The sequence below is a fragment of the Lipotes vexillifer genome, unplaced genomic scaffold (assembly GCF_000442215.2).
Source record: "Lipotes vexillifer unplaced genomic scaffold, Lipotes_vexillifer_v1.1 scaffold693, whole genome shotgun sequence".
Taxonomy (NCBI): domain Eukaryota; kingdom Metazoa; phylum Chordata; class Mammalia; order Artiodactyla; family Lipotidae; genus Lipotes; species Lipotes vexillifer.
In genome coordinates, this window is record NW_006783500.1 from 1,815,457 (window position 1) to 1,829,512 (window position 14,056).

The 14,056-nt window shown below is 42.6% G+C and overlaps 1 protein-coding gene across 1 annotated transcript; it reads right to left on the reverse strand.

Annotated features, from left to right (window-relative positions):
- Nucleotides 1-2,287: 2,287 nt before the first annotated feature.
- OGFRL1 (opioid growth factor receptor like 1) lies at nt 2,288-12,212 on the reverse strand. Its single transcript, XM_007456127.1, has 7 exons — nt 12,126-12,212; nt 10,895-10,981; nt 10,465-10,543; nt 7,647-7,725; nt 7,491-7,557; nt 7,240-7,385; nt 2,288-2,957 (listed from the first exon to the last, which is right to left on the reverse strand). Exons 1-7 carry the CDS (start codon nt 12,210-12,212, stop codon nt 2,288-2,290), a joined length of 1,215 nt encoding a protein of 404 aa, XP_007456189.1.
- Nucleotides 12,213-14,056: the final 1,844 nt, after the last annotated feature.

Genomic DNA, 14,056 nt, shown 5'->3' on the forward strand with positions numbered 1-14,056 from the left:
ACACCTAAAGACACACCTATAGATCTTATTTTAAAACTATTGAATGTACAGAGTATTCTCAATAGAAAAAAACTCTAGACGTTCATAATTTTTATCTGCAAAAGGAATGCCATCCTCTCACTTGTTTCCACTGAAGAATTCTCTCATAAGTTATTTACAGATTAAGCGTAGGAATCATACTGTTTCACGTGAGTATGCATCTCAAAACAACATGGTAGAAAAAGGCCACTGTTTTAAGTGGAAGCCAGGCAGTTTTCCCTTGAGACTAAATATTCTCAAATTAAACAGTACAATCTAATCAAATCCCTAATTAGGAATACGCTAAAAGTTAAATTATTGAATGAAACATTTTTACTTCTAAGGGTTCTGATATACTACTAGTTTCTAAGTGATTTAGATTATACCCATTTCTTTTAGTATCTGTCCACTTATTAATATTTTAATATCTCGTCACAAAATTTTAACATTATGCACTTAGAAAGTGGTGTGAACATTTTATCATGTATGCAGAATTGGTAAGGTATTGCAAATGAATCATATTCCTACAATTCAGCCCAATGTGACAACCTACTCTCATGCCCTAAGCTGTAAAACTGTTTATTGAGCTCGATGGGGCCATTAGATGGTCCATGTGAAAAAAAAAAAAGAAATTGAAATGCAAAAGCAGAATTGTTTCCCCAAATCCTGATGCTCACTTCACAAAACGGTAGAAAGCAAAAACTGTCATATTATGAGAAATGATAGTGAAAAAATATTCTATATTTATTGGAATACAATATATAACACGAGCGTTACTAACATTCATATAAAACGTCAGATTTGAGCAACAGTGATGCTTCATGTAAACTTCAAGGCAATGTAACCCTTCTAAAGCATACTACTTGTGTGTCTATTTTCTAGAAACCCTCTGCTAAAAATCCTCTGGTCAATAAAGGTAACAGAAGACGACATAAAGTGATTTAAAAATAGGACACAGTAAAAATTCTCTGAGGGTTAAAGTGAATAGAACTTCCCTTAAGGGGCTAAGAAACACACAAAAGCCAATTCCTTTCTAAATGAAATGAAGTGAAAAACAATTTTTTCTGTGAATTGCTTTCACTATTATTTGTACATATGTGCTGAAGTTCTCACCACAGTGTTTGACTGTTTTCGAATGTGTAATAATTAGTAATAATAGTATAAGCAAGAAAGTTATTTGCTCTTACCCAATATTAACACATTCAGTGCTCACTAAAACTGAATATATGGGATGTCCAGTCTGTTCTCAATTTCAAGCTTTGACAACTTAAGAGATGCAGCAGATTATATTTTTTCTAAAGATATACTGTGGACTAAGCCACATTAATGTCATAGTCTACATAACACTGAGATATTCATGGTCTTAGGACCACTGCCTTGTTGCCAGTGCCAGATGCATGCCTTTTGAAAACGAATAATTTCCTTTCTTATTTTTTAATTCTTTAGTCATTTGCATTCAGAAACAAGCACCAAATTTGTACAGAGCAGCCACAGAAGGCAAAATTCTCTTCTTGGACTTTTGCATCAAAATTTGTTTTTAAGCACTTAACACAGAAAACCATTTTTATTATTTTAAACAAATTCTTGAAATAATACAGCCGACAGTCCCCTCTATGCCACGTAAATGTCACTGTAGTAGATCATCCGAATGTACACTAGAAATGCGCGTGCCAGCCGACACAGGTGGCCAACGAGGGAGAGAATGGAGAGGGGAAGAGGAAAAACAGCAGGACTGACAAACAGGGCGAGACAAGTATATCTCCCCAAGAACATCCATCCCACTTACCAGAAACTAAAAATAAGCATGCTGAGGTGCTGTAATGAAAAAACTCCCAATTTCTTCCGAATACATCTGAGAAGACCAAATTCTTTCTCGCAGCTTAAAAAAAAAGGAATCCATAAATCGGGCAAAGGGGTGGCAATCTAACGAAATGATCCGCTTGATTTTCTTCATGTAGAGCGGAGTCTCTCCAAAGAATTTATTTGCTATATCGAAGACTACATGGTTATTTCCAGATACACTGAAAATAATTTAAAAGTAATTGTTGTGTACAGGATTCGAAAACTCACGTCCCCAAAGTGTTACAGAATGCATTCATGAATTGGGTCCTGTCTTCAGACTTCTGCTTAAATATTAAATTCATTGTCATCCAAAATCAAAACCAAGTGACAACTACACGCCTACAACAGAGATCACCAACAGCCGGCTACCCTCCGAAACGTGGCCTCTGCTCCTCACCCAACACGGCTCTGTGGGCTTCCTGATGATTCACCGTGAGAGTGCGTCATCGTGGGAACCTGTCTCTCCGGGACTTTCACAGTCCTTGTTACCGTTTTCACGCTCTTCATCTTTTTCAGAGGGAGACGCACGCTCCTTTTTCTCCAGCGCATGCGCAACTGTCTCTTCTGGTTGAGGACTGGAATTGTCGGCATCACCCTCTCTCTCTGGGTCTCCTGGCCTGGCAGCCTCGCTGCTGCCGGCCTCTGAGCTGGGCCAGTCTGTCTCCTCCCCCGGCTCCCTAGGCGCCACTTTCTTGTCTCCGGCAGCTTTGCTATTTCCACGCCCAGCTGCAGAGGGATTTCTGGAGTCCTTGGGTTTTCTGTGCATAGACGTCTGGCTGTGATGCCCCGAGGTGGGCGGGGCGGGGGTCTTCGAGGCTTTGCTGCCCTCGGGCTGTTCCCTCCTGGGTGGTCCCCAGATAAAATTCTCCGAGGGCGTGTAATGTTTCTGGGCGAACCGCAGGAGTCTTCTCCTCTCCCTTCTGTCTCTAATTGTGTACACGAAATACTCCAGTGCGCTCTGTTTAATATTGGGGATGGTATTTTCCACAAGAGCCTCATGAAGAATAAATTTTACAAGAGGAGATTTAAAACTTTCATATCCAAGCTCGCCGAGGCTTTTCAGAATACGAGTGATCCTTAAATAGTTGTGCTGAGACCTGGAAGAGGATTGAATACAACGAAGGAGGAAAATTAGGTGGCGGAAAGCGGGGGCATAAAAACCACTGGGAAACCACTTCTGATGGAAGCATAAGCTGGGAAAACATGCCTTGTAATGACTTTGCTAAAAGTCGTAGTAGACACCGCTAAGAATAATAAAACAGAAGATGTGAAACCCCTGTACCTCAGTGCAACGCCAATCTATGTAAAACTCCAACGCATAAAATAAATTCTCCTTTTTCCTTTAGTTCTTCGTACTTGAAAAACATTTAGATTTTAAATGTATTCCCACGGATGTCGAATTGCTGTTTGTTAAATACACTGAGGATGACTATCTACTACAGAAATGTATCGTACCTGTCACAGGTAAACAGAGCTGAGCACTGGTTACCAGCTGAATGTACGACTTACAGGGTCAGAGGGCCAGCAGAACCCGCCATATCAACCAACTCAGAAGGAAAGCAGCAGAAACCATTCTACCTTGCTGGAACAATTCTGACAAAGGAGGCAGAACTGACTTATTTAGCAGAGCAAAGAGTGTAGGCTTTGGAGTCAGAACTGAATTCACACCCTAGCTGTGCTACCAACAGCTATGTGAGATCACGGCACCTCTAAGGCTCAAGTACCCTCATCTGTAACGTGGGGGAAAGGGCCCACGGCTCACTGCACTTGTAAGCATCAAATTAGCTGACATATATGCAGAGCATGTGGAACTCAATAAATTTCAGACACTATTTAACATCAATATAATTATTGGTATTGGTATTATTCAGATTTGGTACTAAGGACTACCATATGTGTACCTATCCCACCTTAATCACCTCATTCTGTCTGTGGCCTCTCTCACCTCCTCTTTCCCACCTCCTCTTGCCCTATCACAGAATGTTAAATTTTGCTTCTAATGGCATTGACTGCAAAGACTCCTCTTTCCCCAGACTGCACTAACATCTTTCTTTTTTCGTCCCCAAACTAAAGCCATTAGCTTTTGTCACGATTCATAATCTTGCCCCCCTACCTCACTCAGCCCAAGAGTTGCTTTATTACAAATACCTGGCTGCATCCTAAGGGAACCTTCAGGTCCATGTATTCATCATGTGTGTCATCAACAGCCCGGGTTAGTTACTCACCCAATATTGTACCACTTATTCCTCACTTCCCCAAACCTGTCTATACCTCAGACACTGAACTTTAGACAAGCATCGCATACACCTGCCTTGGCTTCCACAAGTGCTTGGTATTCACTTAGGAATAACTAGCAACTTATTTGGGAAGCATGGAGGAGGATACTGAATTATTTGAGGGATGGAAGGGCGTGGTTCCACGGCCTTATATTTTAAGAAGAGAGTTAGTTTGGACAAAACTAAACCCTTAATGATGTGGGCTCACCAGACGCTAGAAATGACAAGTCCAGCAGTTTTCATTATCTCCAGGCTTCTGGGTGTTTACCAAAATAGTGTTCTCTTACTATTCGGCACTTTGAAGGCCAAAGGGTACAACGTAGCCCAGATACATTTCAGTTTTATGAATCTGTATTTTTTAATAGTTAGGAAGTACCAGTCTTTTGAGACAATACGAATTTGAGTGAAGTTAAGACAATGTCTTTATCAGCAAGACTGATCCAATGTAGAGTTTGCATACTCTAAAAACTTGGTGGTAAAATCCCAACATCTGCTTCATAAGTCTATGAGAAATAGAGATATGGAAAAGCGGAAGAATGTTTTCCTTTAAAAATCCCAAAGAAGAGTTACACGACACAACAAAATTTACTATATTTGCAAGCAGCTCGATTTCACATATCCAGTCCAGGATGAATGATCAAGATAAAATTTCTGTGCACACTTATCTGTATCAACACGTTCTCCAATTAAAAAGTTTACATAACAGTAGAAAAGGACAAACACTTGGGTTAAAGAGAATGGAGATCAGGATTATAGAACAAAATTATACAAGAAAGAAATCGGGTGTTTCAGTATGATTTGAAATAAATGTCACAAAGAAATACAAAAAAAAAAAAACCCCACACTCCTAGAGTTGTGAGTAGACTTTGGGGTTGCGTAGCAGATAAAAGAGAGAAGCTGGGCTTCCAGACAGCGGTAAGGGTAGTAAGAAGGGCTGAAGCTGTCAGGAAGAGCAGGTTAGCGAGGAAAGGACACACAAAAGCCAAGAAACAGGAGACAGAAAGTAAAAGTGAGAGGGGATTCCAGGGTCCGTATCCAAGGTGATTACAGCTCCGTAATCCAAGGTGATTACAAATAAAATTGGAAATCCATCTTAGTGGTTGGTCTATATATCTGCACTCTCGTGTTTGAAAATGTTTTACCTCTTTTAGTCATGATCACCTGTTCACTAAACTTTATTTCACTTGATTTTCATTCAATATTTTTTATTCGCTAGGCTACGATAAATGTATTGAGTTCCCTGCTTACTGTGAAAACCTCAAGATGTCATACTGCTTAAAACACAAATAAAAGCTGTAAGCAATACCCACGGAAAGGAAAAATGATGGTGGAAAGAAAGGGAGCAGCATGGGGCAGTAGGGGTCAGGTTCCCCTCCCCGTGCCAAGCTAGGCCATCACTCAACAACAGCCTTCAGAAGGGCGGCTTCCAGCTACTAATTTGAGGATCTGACAATAAAACCCCAAGGAGGATTTAGGCAGACAAACCTGTTTTGTTCCTCATTATTCATTCAACAAACATTTACTAAGTATGATTGCTATTCCGACCACAACAAAACCAGGTGGAGATTCTCTAAAACGACAGTCGTGGGTACATGGAAGATGAGATGCTACCAGATCCTCTTCAAAGGCTGCCTTCTGCCGTCCTTCATGTCAACAGTCTACTTGCACACAGCTTTCTGTCACAGTCTGACATAAGTGCTTAGAAACTCTGCCCAGAGATAGCTACCTGCATTGCTTAGGCAGAGGCATATATACTTCTGCTGTAAGTGCTCTACAGAAATCAAAGTGAAATTGAGTTATGAGTTAATGGGTCTTCTAGTCAAGATCATAAAGCTTTATGCCCATATCCTGCGTGTTTTAGTGCAAGCTACAGCATTGATTATAATTAATAAAATAAATGGAAGGCTTAAACATTAATATTGTACTCATACTTATTTTACACAAGCAAGATAAAAGTTCTAGGAAAGCACAAAAAATTTAGTTAAGCAATGCAAAAAATTCTGTTTGGGGCAAAGAAAAATTTCTTAGGTTTTAATTTTTTCTTTTCTCTTAGTACTTGCCCAGTTCAGCTAATTACAATGTGCTAAAAATGTTTAAAGTTGGTTTTATAGTCCAGTGCTCATAAGTCACCCTATAATTAAAAAGAAAAAGAAGCCAGTTTGCATGCAAAGAAAATAATAATTAAAAAACCCCAACTTTGGGCATAAGCGTTAATGAAAGTTATAAATATCCAAGCAAAAGAATATAGCAGGGCTTCCCCTGGTGGCGCACTGGTTGGGAGTCCACCTGCCGATGCAGGGGACATGGGTTCGTGCCCCGGTCCGGGAGGATCCCACGTGCCGCGGAGCAGCTGGGCCCGTGAGCCATGGCCGCTGAGCCTGTGCGTCCGGAGCCTGTGCTCTGCAACGGGAGAGGCCACAACAGTGAGAGGCCCGCGTACCGGAAAAAAAAAAAAAAAAAAAGAATATAGCAAATCAATTCCAAATAAACTGGTAAAATTTTCTTCCAGGTGTTTGGCTTTATTAACCAAAAATGGGCTTCTGGTTTTGACCTATATGGCGAAGATTCTAATTTTCCCCTCTTTCTTAGTAAAATGTATGAGTACCTGTCAGTCTTATGAAATGATTTTTATATGTCATAGGCTTAATTCATGGATTTAATCTAAGAAGGCACTGTGCGTGAGAAGCATGCTAAGCTACCAGAATCTCACAACCTAGGGGATGGGTCTGGAAAAGTGTACACAAACAACAACCGCAAAGGCCAAGCAAAGTGGTGTAAAGAGGGAGCGAGGCCACACTTGGCTGGGGGCAGCGGAGATGCTTCAGGAAGAAACAGCTCTGAAACCGAGCAGCCGCGTTTCTACCTGGAATGTCATTCATTTTTGGCTGCTACTTTGTTTTGCTTTAGAATACAGAACAGGAATAAAATGCATTTCAGACGAGCTTTTGAATTCAGATTCCTGAGTCCATCTGTTGCTTGTTCTATAAGCCGCCATAGAGAATTCCAACCCGGGGAAAACACCACGCCAGCCCGGGTCGCACTGCGCTGGGTCGCACTGCGCTGGGTCGCACTGCGCTGGGTCGCACTGCGGGGCTTTACTTACTCGTTCAGGTGCTGAAACCTTTCCTGCCAGTTAACAGCCCGAGCAACATTTCCAGTTTTATCTACCAGTTTTATTCCAAAAAATTCCAACATCATTTTATAAGCCAAGAGGAATCTTCTAATTGCCTCTTTTGTTTTCTTGAATTCCTAATGAAAAAAAGAAAAGTCAGCTGGGTGACTCGGACTTACCAGGGCCATCAAATGGCAATATTATTTGGCTAATTCACACCAAATGAAATGAGCTTGCCTTACCTCAATTTCATACGTAGTTAGTTCTTTAGCATAAAAGTTCAAGCCTTGTTCTCTCAGGGGGAAAAGCCTACGTTTTAGAAAAATAATATTTTTATATTAATGTTGCCTGGGAGACACACAAGATGAAACAGGTACGAGACAGAGCACACGACTGACCATTGGATGTAGGTGTGGCTGTATTCCAGCTTCTCGTAATCTCCTTTCCACTTACTGAGAACTTCTTCAATATAAACACCTAAAGAGCAAAGATTTAGAACACGAACCAGACGTGTAAAACACTGTTGGAGGCATTTTAAGACTGAATCGCTTAAGCCTTATGTTAAAACCTAACAACAGCACACAACAACAATGCTTTTGGAAGTTGAATACCCTATGCCATATACTCTGTTATGTAATAAGTCTAATTCTAAAAAAAAATTTATGGCACCTCAGATCGGAGAAAGCGCTACTGGACAGTTACTCTAAAGCAGAGGCTGGCAACCTATGGCCTGCCATCTGTTTTATAAATAAAGCTTTATTGGAACACAGCCAGGCACATCCATTCACGTATTTTCTATCATAACAGGGGAGTTGAGTAGGTGCAACAGAGATTGCGTGGTCTGCAAAGCTGAGGATATTTACTCTCTGGCTCTGTACAGAGAAAGCTGGCCAACCCCTGCCCTGGAGGGCCATAGAGTTCTTGAAATACTAGATCAAATAAAAATGAAATGTGTGCCAGGCAAAAAGAAAGGAAGGAGACAAAGATGGGAAGAAGAGAAAGGAGAGAAGCAGGGAAAAGGAGGAAAGGGAGGAGAGAAAAGGGAAAGGAAATGGTGGTGAGCGCCTCCTAGTGGCAGGGGCCGGGATTACACAGGGTGTAGCCAGCCCGCTGAATCCACCCAGCACCGTCTCAAAACAGCGTCACCAACCCCGCTTTACCACTGAGGACATGGTGTGATTTGCTCAGTCACACACTAACAAAACCAGGAGTAGAACACAGGTCTTTCTGGTTCTGAAACGTAAGCCCTCTTCTTCACCACATCCAGTTCTTCTCCTATAAGAACTTATCACGGCAAAATCCTCTGCTTCCCAAATCTGTCTAGTCACAACTGACTGTGCGGCCACTTAGTCAATTTTATAGGAAAAGACACAACAACCTAATATCTTTCTAAACGTAACTCATCTCCTTCTCGGTTCCTCCAGAGATCACGTTTGTACTAGAGGTCCACACTCAGGGTATTTGGTAAAAGGCTGTTTTTTAATCATCAGCATGTTGAAGCCATTTACCTCCATAATCTCCCATTTGTTTCCCCTTCCATCTATCCCTCCTCCTACTTAATAAGTAACATACATCATTGCAGCCTTATGCTTACTGACAAGCGTGGGATGTGTGTGTGTGTGTGTGTGTGTGTGTGTGTGTGTGTGTGTTCACACATACTGGGAAGGAAAGTGAGAGTTGATGTAATTTATATAATAAACTAGAATAACATTTTATGTGACCTTAGCTAAAACTTCTGACCTCTACCAGTCTTACAAGATTTCCAAATAACTTTTGTGATAAAGATTACAAAAAATTAATGCACTGCTTTAAGTTATCACTCTAAATTACCACCTCAAAAATAAATTCACTGTTAGAAACATAAAAATAATTGAGTTAAATATTGTCATCTCTATGTTCAATGTTTTTAATATTTTGAAGGCATTCCTTTGGGAAAAATTTTTTAAATTTACATCAGAGTCAAATTACCTATCGATCATTGCATTTCTTCAAAAGGTTTTCTTACTCCATGTCCTAAAAAACCAACTAATTTAATTAATACTATTTCAATTAGTAAATAAAGCAGTACCTTTCTACCGTCAGTCAATAAAACAGGACAATTTTATCTAGAGGGCTCCTTCCAAAACAGGGCAGACTTCTGGGACACCAGAAATGAACTAAAGATAAGGGGATCTGGCCATTGCAGCAATGTTCTTACATCCTAATTTCCAACTGGTGCGTCTGCCAGTGCACAAATATAGGGAATTCCTTAGATATTCTTCAGCCAGTTAGTTCATCAAAGAATGCAAGGTCCTGCCACTCGGAGAGCTTTGCAATCCATGACCCTCGTTCCCTGACTCACACTGTGGGGGATTTGGCTGGGTTTCCACTGAGAGGAAAGAGCAGCCGCCAGGGCCATCTGGTCACCTCACAGAGATAAGGGCTCTACGGACGGGGAGCAGCCAGCTTTCTGGTTTGACCTGGATAAAATGAGGACGCCCACCATGAACCACGGCCTGGTGCCTGGGTGAATCATGCGTATTACCACGGAGACTGCACCCTCTCACTAAAGGTTTAGGAAAGATCCTGGGAGGGCAACTGTAGAGTGTGGAGGAGGGCCAGTATATCTGACAGAGTTGCATGGAGATCTACAGTGTCTGCAGTTCCCTCCCTGGGATGCTGGAATGCTGAACTGGGGCTGCTCTAGCTCCCTGACCTTGAATCTGGAAAGACTGTTCTAATAGGAAAACCACCTTTCAATTATGTTCCAAAGATTTTCCGAGTTTGGCACAGTGAAAAGAACACCGAACTCTGGAGCCCAGATCCAAGTCTATGATCAAGTCTATGATTAGTCGGTCATCAAGACCCAGAAACTTCATCTTTAAAATGAGGAAACTGAATCTGATCTCCCTTATGGGTCCTTAATAATCTAATATTCTATGGTTCTCAAAATCTCCTCTTTTCCTCTCACAAAAATGGCCCCCACTACCTTTCAGATGGTAGTTGCCACTGTAAACAGGTGGTGGGAAGGACTGCTAATCCTCAAGTTACTCCCCCAGAATCTGCTGAGCAGATGCTCACAGCTCAAGGGTCTAGGACTCTGGGGACACAGTGGACGGCAGGGCAGAGTAAAGCCAGTCAATGAACAATGAATGCACCAACCATGGAATGAACAAAGAACGACTAGCGGTACTACTATTTAAAGTTTGCTTTTTACCAAGGCAGCGGATTACTCACCATCAGGCTTAAATGGAATTTTATTCTTATAAAAACGAAGATTGCTCAAGTCATTTTGATATCGGATATCTTTGAAGTTCTGCTAAAGGAAAACATAAATCAATCTCCAGCATATGGACATATAAAAAAAGGCACAAGGGGCTTCCCCGGTGGTGCAGTGGTTGAGAGTCCGCCTGCCGATGCAGGGGACACGGGTTCATGCCCCGGTCCGGGAGGATCCCACGTGCTGCGGAGCAGCTGGGCCCGTGAGCCATGGCCGCTGAGTCTGCGCGTCCGGAGCCTGTGCTCCGGACCGGAGCACACAACAGTGGCCCGCGTACCACAGAAAAAAAAAGGACCTTCCTTGCACATTTGCTCACTGGCACCACAAAGTAACAAAAACAGAAGGGAAATATTTTACACTTTAGAAAAAAAAATTCTATAGTCTTACTGGGTACTGGTGTCGGTATTTGTACAAATCCCTCGCAGCATAAAAACTTCTCTTTGGTTTGGCAGATACTTCAGTGGAATCAGCCTCCTAAAATAAAAAATGAAATTCCATTTACATGTTGAAGCAAGATAATTTCACCAAGAAGTTTCCAGAACAAACTTAAAATAATGAACATCCATAAAGAAAGCCTGAAAAGTGTCAAGATGTCCAGATAAATGAAGAATATTATAAATGTCCACTTAATAATGCTTACTAGCAACATTTGTTGGCATTCTCATTTCCTGAGTTGAAGCCAATAACATTTGCCCTAAGGTGTTTCACTAAATAAAAAAACTTTATTATTCACCAAAAGCCTATAGAGGCCAAATGTTATGGATCGGTATCCAGTAGAAACCTTAAAACCTTAGAATTCTTAAAATGAATTCAAGACCTATATTTTACCAGAGGTTACACAAGTGATTCTTTGACCAAACTTATTTTAGAACACATAACACTAAAAAAAAAGTGTTAAGATAATAAATCAACTCCTCAAAGAAAATTGTCATTAATTTTGCAATGTTTAGCTGTACTTGGAAGTCAAGTAATGTTAATGCAAGGAAAGGGGGCTTTTAACACAAACTAAATAGTTTTCTAAATTCCACCCTTTATAGCTCCATAACAAGTACACAAAGGTACGAATAACCTTCTATTAATTCAGTGATAATACAATGTGATTAAAGCTAGAAAATTTCAAATATATACACACAAAGCAATAAAAGCTCTCAATTGGAATGAACTTCACATTACATTGCAGTAACTTATATGTGGTAGTTTACTCACACTATTTAAATTCTAAACAAAACTCCCAGCCCCATGACATAATTTTGAAAATATAAGATACAGGTCAATATAATCAGTTCGCATTCTCTAACTCTATGTATCAATACTATTATAACGTGCAGGAACGTGCTTTGGGTCCAGTGTCACGCAGAAGGGCAACAAGACTGGTGACAATGATGAAACAGATGACAAAGTTTAGGTCTGAATATTCATTAAGAGCTTTGCCCCTACCCTTTTCTCCTCAGCCCCCGCCCCCATCTGTGCTGACAGACTGGCATCCTCTAAGCAGTTTTCACACGTTTCTGAAGTGGCGTGATTCTCACTATTACTACAAGTACAGAGATACTTACCAAACTTGCTGGTGTTTAACACTGGCTACTCTGTCACATTACATAAGCAAGGCAAAGCTTACGTTCTGGTCCTTGCCACACGTTTCAAAATAGCTCTGCCTAGCAGGTTTCTGAATCTCTTTAGCCTGAGCTACAACCCCATGACTCATCATCCGACATGTGTATAGAAAGCACTCTTCCATGTACAAAGCACATATATTATTTCCTTTGATTCTTATAACACACCTGGCAGGCAGTTAGGAGTGCTTCCATCTTAGAAACAAGATAACGCAGGCTCGGAGAATTTCACCAACACCCAGAGGCCCGCGACAGCGGGAGAATGAGAACCCCAGGCTCTGGGCTCCAAGTCTACCTAATTAGGTCTGAATCAGTTTCAGCTCCACCAAATGCGAAGGATCATTATAGAAACCGTGGTGTCATTTCAACAGCCCAAAACTGGGAGTCAGGATACTTGGGCTGAGTCTTCACTCTGCTGCTGCTTTGTGAGGCTTTTAACTGAATCTTAGTTTGATCATCTTTGAAATGAGAAGAATGACTCACACCCTGCCTATTTCCCAGGATTATCACGGGAACGCCCACCTCCTCCATCCTCTAAAAATGTGCCAACCTGCAGGCAGTGTCCCTGCTCCCCCCCCACTTCCCGCTCCTTTGGTCTTTCTATCCCACCGCCTTTCACCTGCTCAGCCACCGATTTTGTTCCTTATTATTCCTAGTTCCTGTGTCACCAAAATGTCCCTGTCTTTTTTTTTGTTTTTTTCAGTACGCGGGCCTCTCACTGTTGTGGCCCCTCCCGTTGCAGAGCACAGGCTCCGGATGCGCAGGCTCAGCGGCCATGGCTCACGGACCCAGCCGCTCCGCGGCATGTGGGATCTTCCCAGACCGGGGCACGAACCCGTGTCCCCCGCATCGGCAGGCGGACTCTCAACCACTGCGCCACCAGGGAAGCCCTGCCCCTGTCTTCTGGGTCATTTCCTTCAGCAAACATACTGTGGTATCTCTCATCTTAAAACAAACATACAGGGCTTCCCTGGTGGCGCAGTGGTTGGAGGTCCGCCTGCCGATGCAGGGGGCGCGGGTTCGTGCCCTGGTCTGGGAGGATCCCGCGTGCCGCGGAGTGGCTGGGTCTGTGGGCCGTGGCCGCTGGGGCTGTGCGTCCGGGGCCTGTGCTCCGCGGCGGGAGGGGCCGCAGCAGTGAGGGGCCCGCGTACTGCAAAAAAACAAAAAACAAACAAACAAAAACATACACAAATTGGAACTGACCCAAACCCCATCTGAATAACAGATCCATAGCTCTGCTCCCTTTTACAGTAAAGCCTCACCGGAGAGTTGCCCATAGTCCCCGTCCGGCTCCTCTTCTCCAGTTTACCACCCCAACCAGGCTTCCATCCTCCGCATTCCATCCACAACCAAACGACTCTTGTGAATGTCACCTAACAAATTTCCATCTCACTGAGCATCCTTCTTGGTGCTCAACTCAGGCAACCTCCCAGCAGCATGGGGCCAGCTAAGCCCTGTCCTTCCTGAAACACTGTCACCTGCCACAGCTGCCCTGGTTTCCGTCCCATCTCATCGGTCACCCCTGGTCAGCCTCATCTCTGGTTCCCCCTCCTCACGTGCTCTCAGTGGAGGAGTGCCCAGGGTTTGACCACATTTCTCACGCTCCTTGACGACCCCGTATCTTCCCAGGACTTTCAATACCTCCACTCTTACATGCTGATGACTCCAGTCCTGGACTGAGGCTCCACTCGTAATTAACTACTCACCAACTCCACTTGGATGCCTCATAAGATATTAAACCCAAGAGCATTCTTGACTTAACCTCAGATGCCGCTTTCCCCCTAGACTTCCCCATCTCAGTGAATGGCACTGTCGTTTGTCAGCTATTCAGTTGGACTAGGAATACAGCAATGGAGCTGATAAGAAGTAGTCGGTCTGGGATAGACTTTAAAGGTAGCTCCAGGAGTTCTTGCAAATGACTGTGGGGTGTAGGGAA

Excerpts from the sequence above, each read along its gene's own strand:
- OGFRL1 (XM_007456127.1), bottom strand. The coding sequence starts at position 12,212 with ATGAGTCATGGGGTTGTAGCTCAGGCTAAAGAGATTCAGAAACCTGCT. Across the intron at positions 10,544-10,894 it reads AATACCGACACCAGTACCCA|AACTTCAAAGATATCCGATA; the intron begins GTAAGACTATAG and ends TTCCTTTAGCAG. Across the intron at positions 7,558-7,646 it reads AGCCACACCTACATCCAATG|GCTTTTCCCCCTGAGAGAAC; the intron begins GTCAGTCGTGTG and ends TCTAAAACGTAG.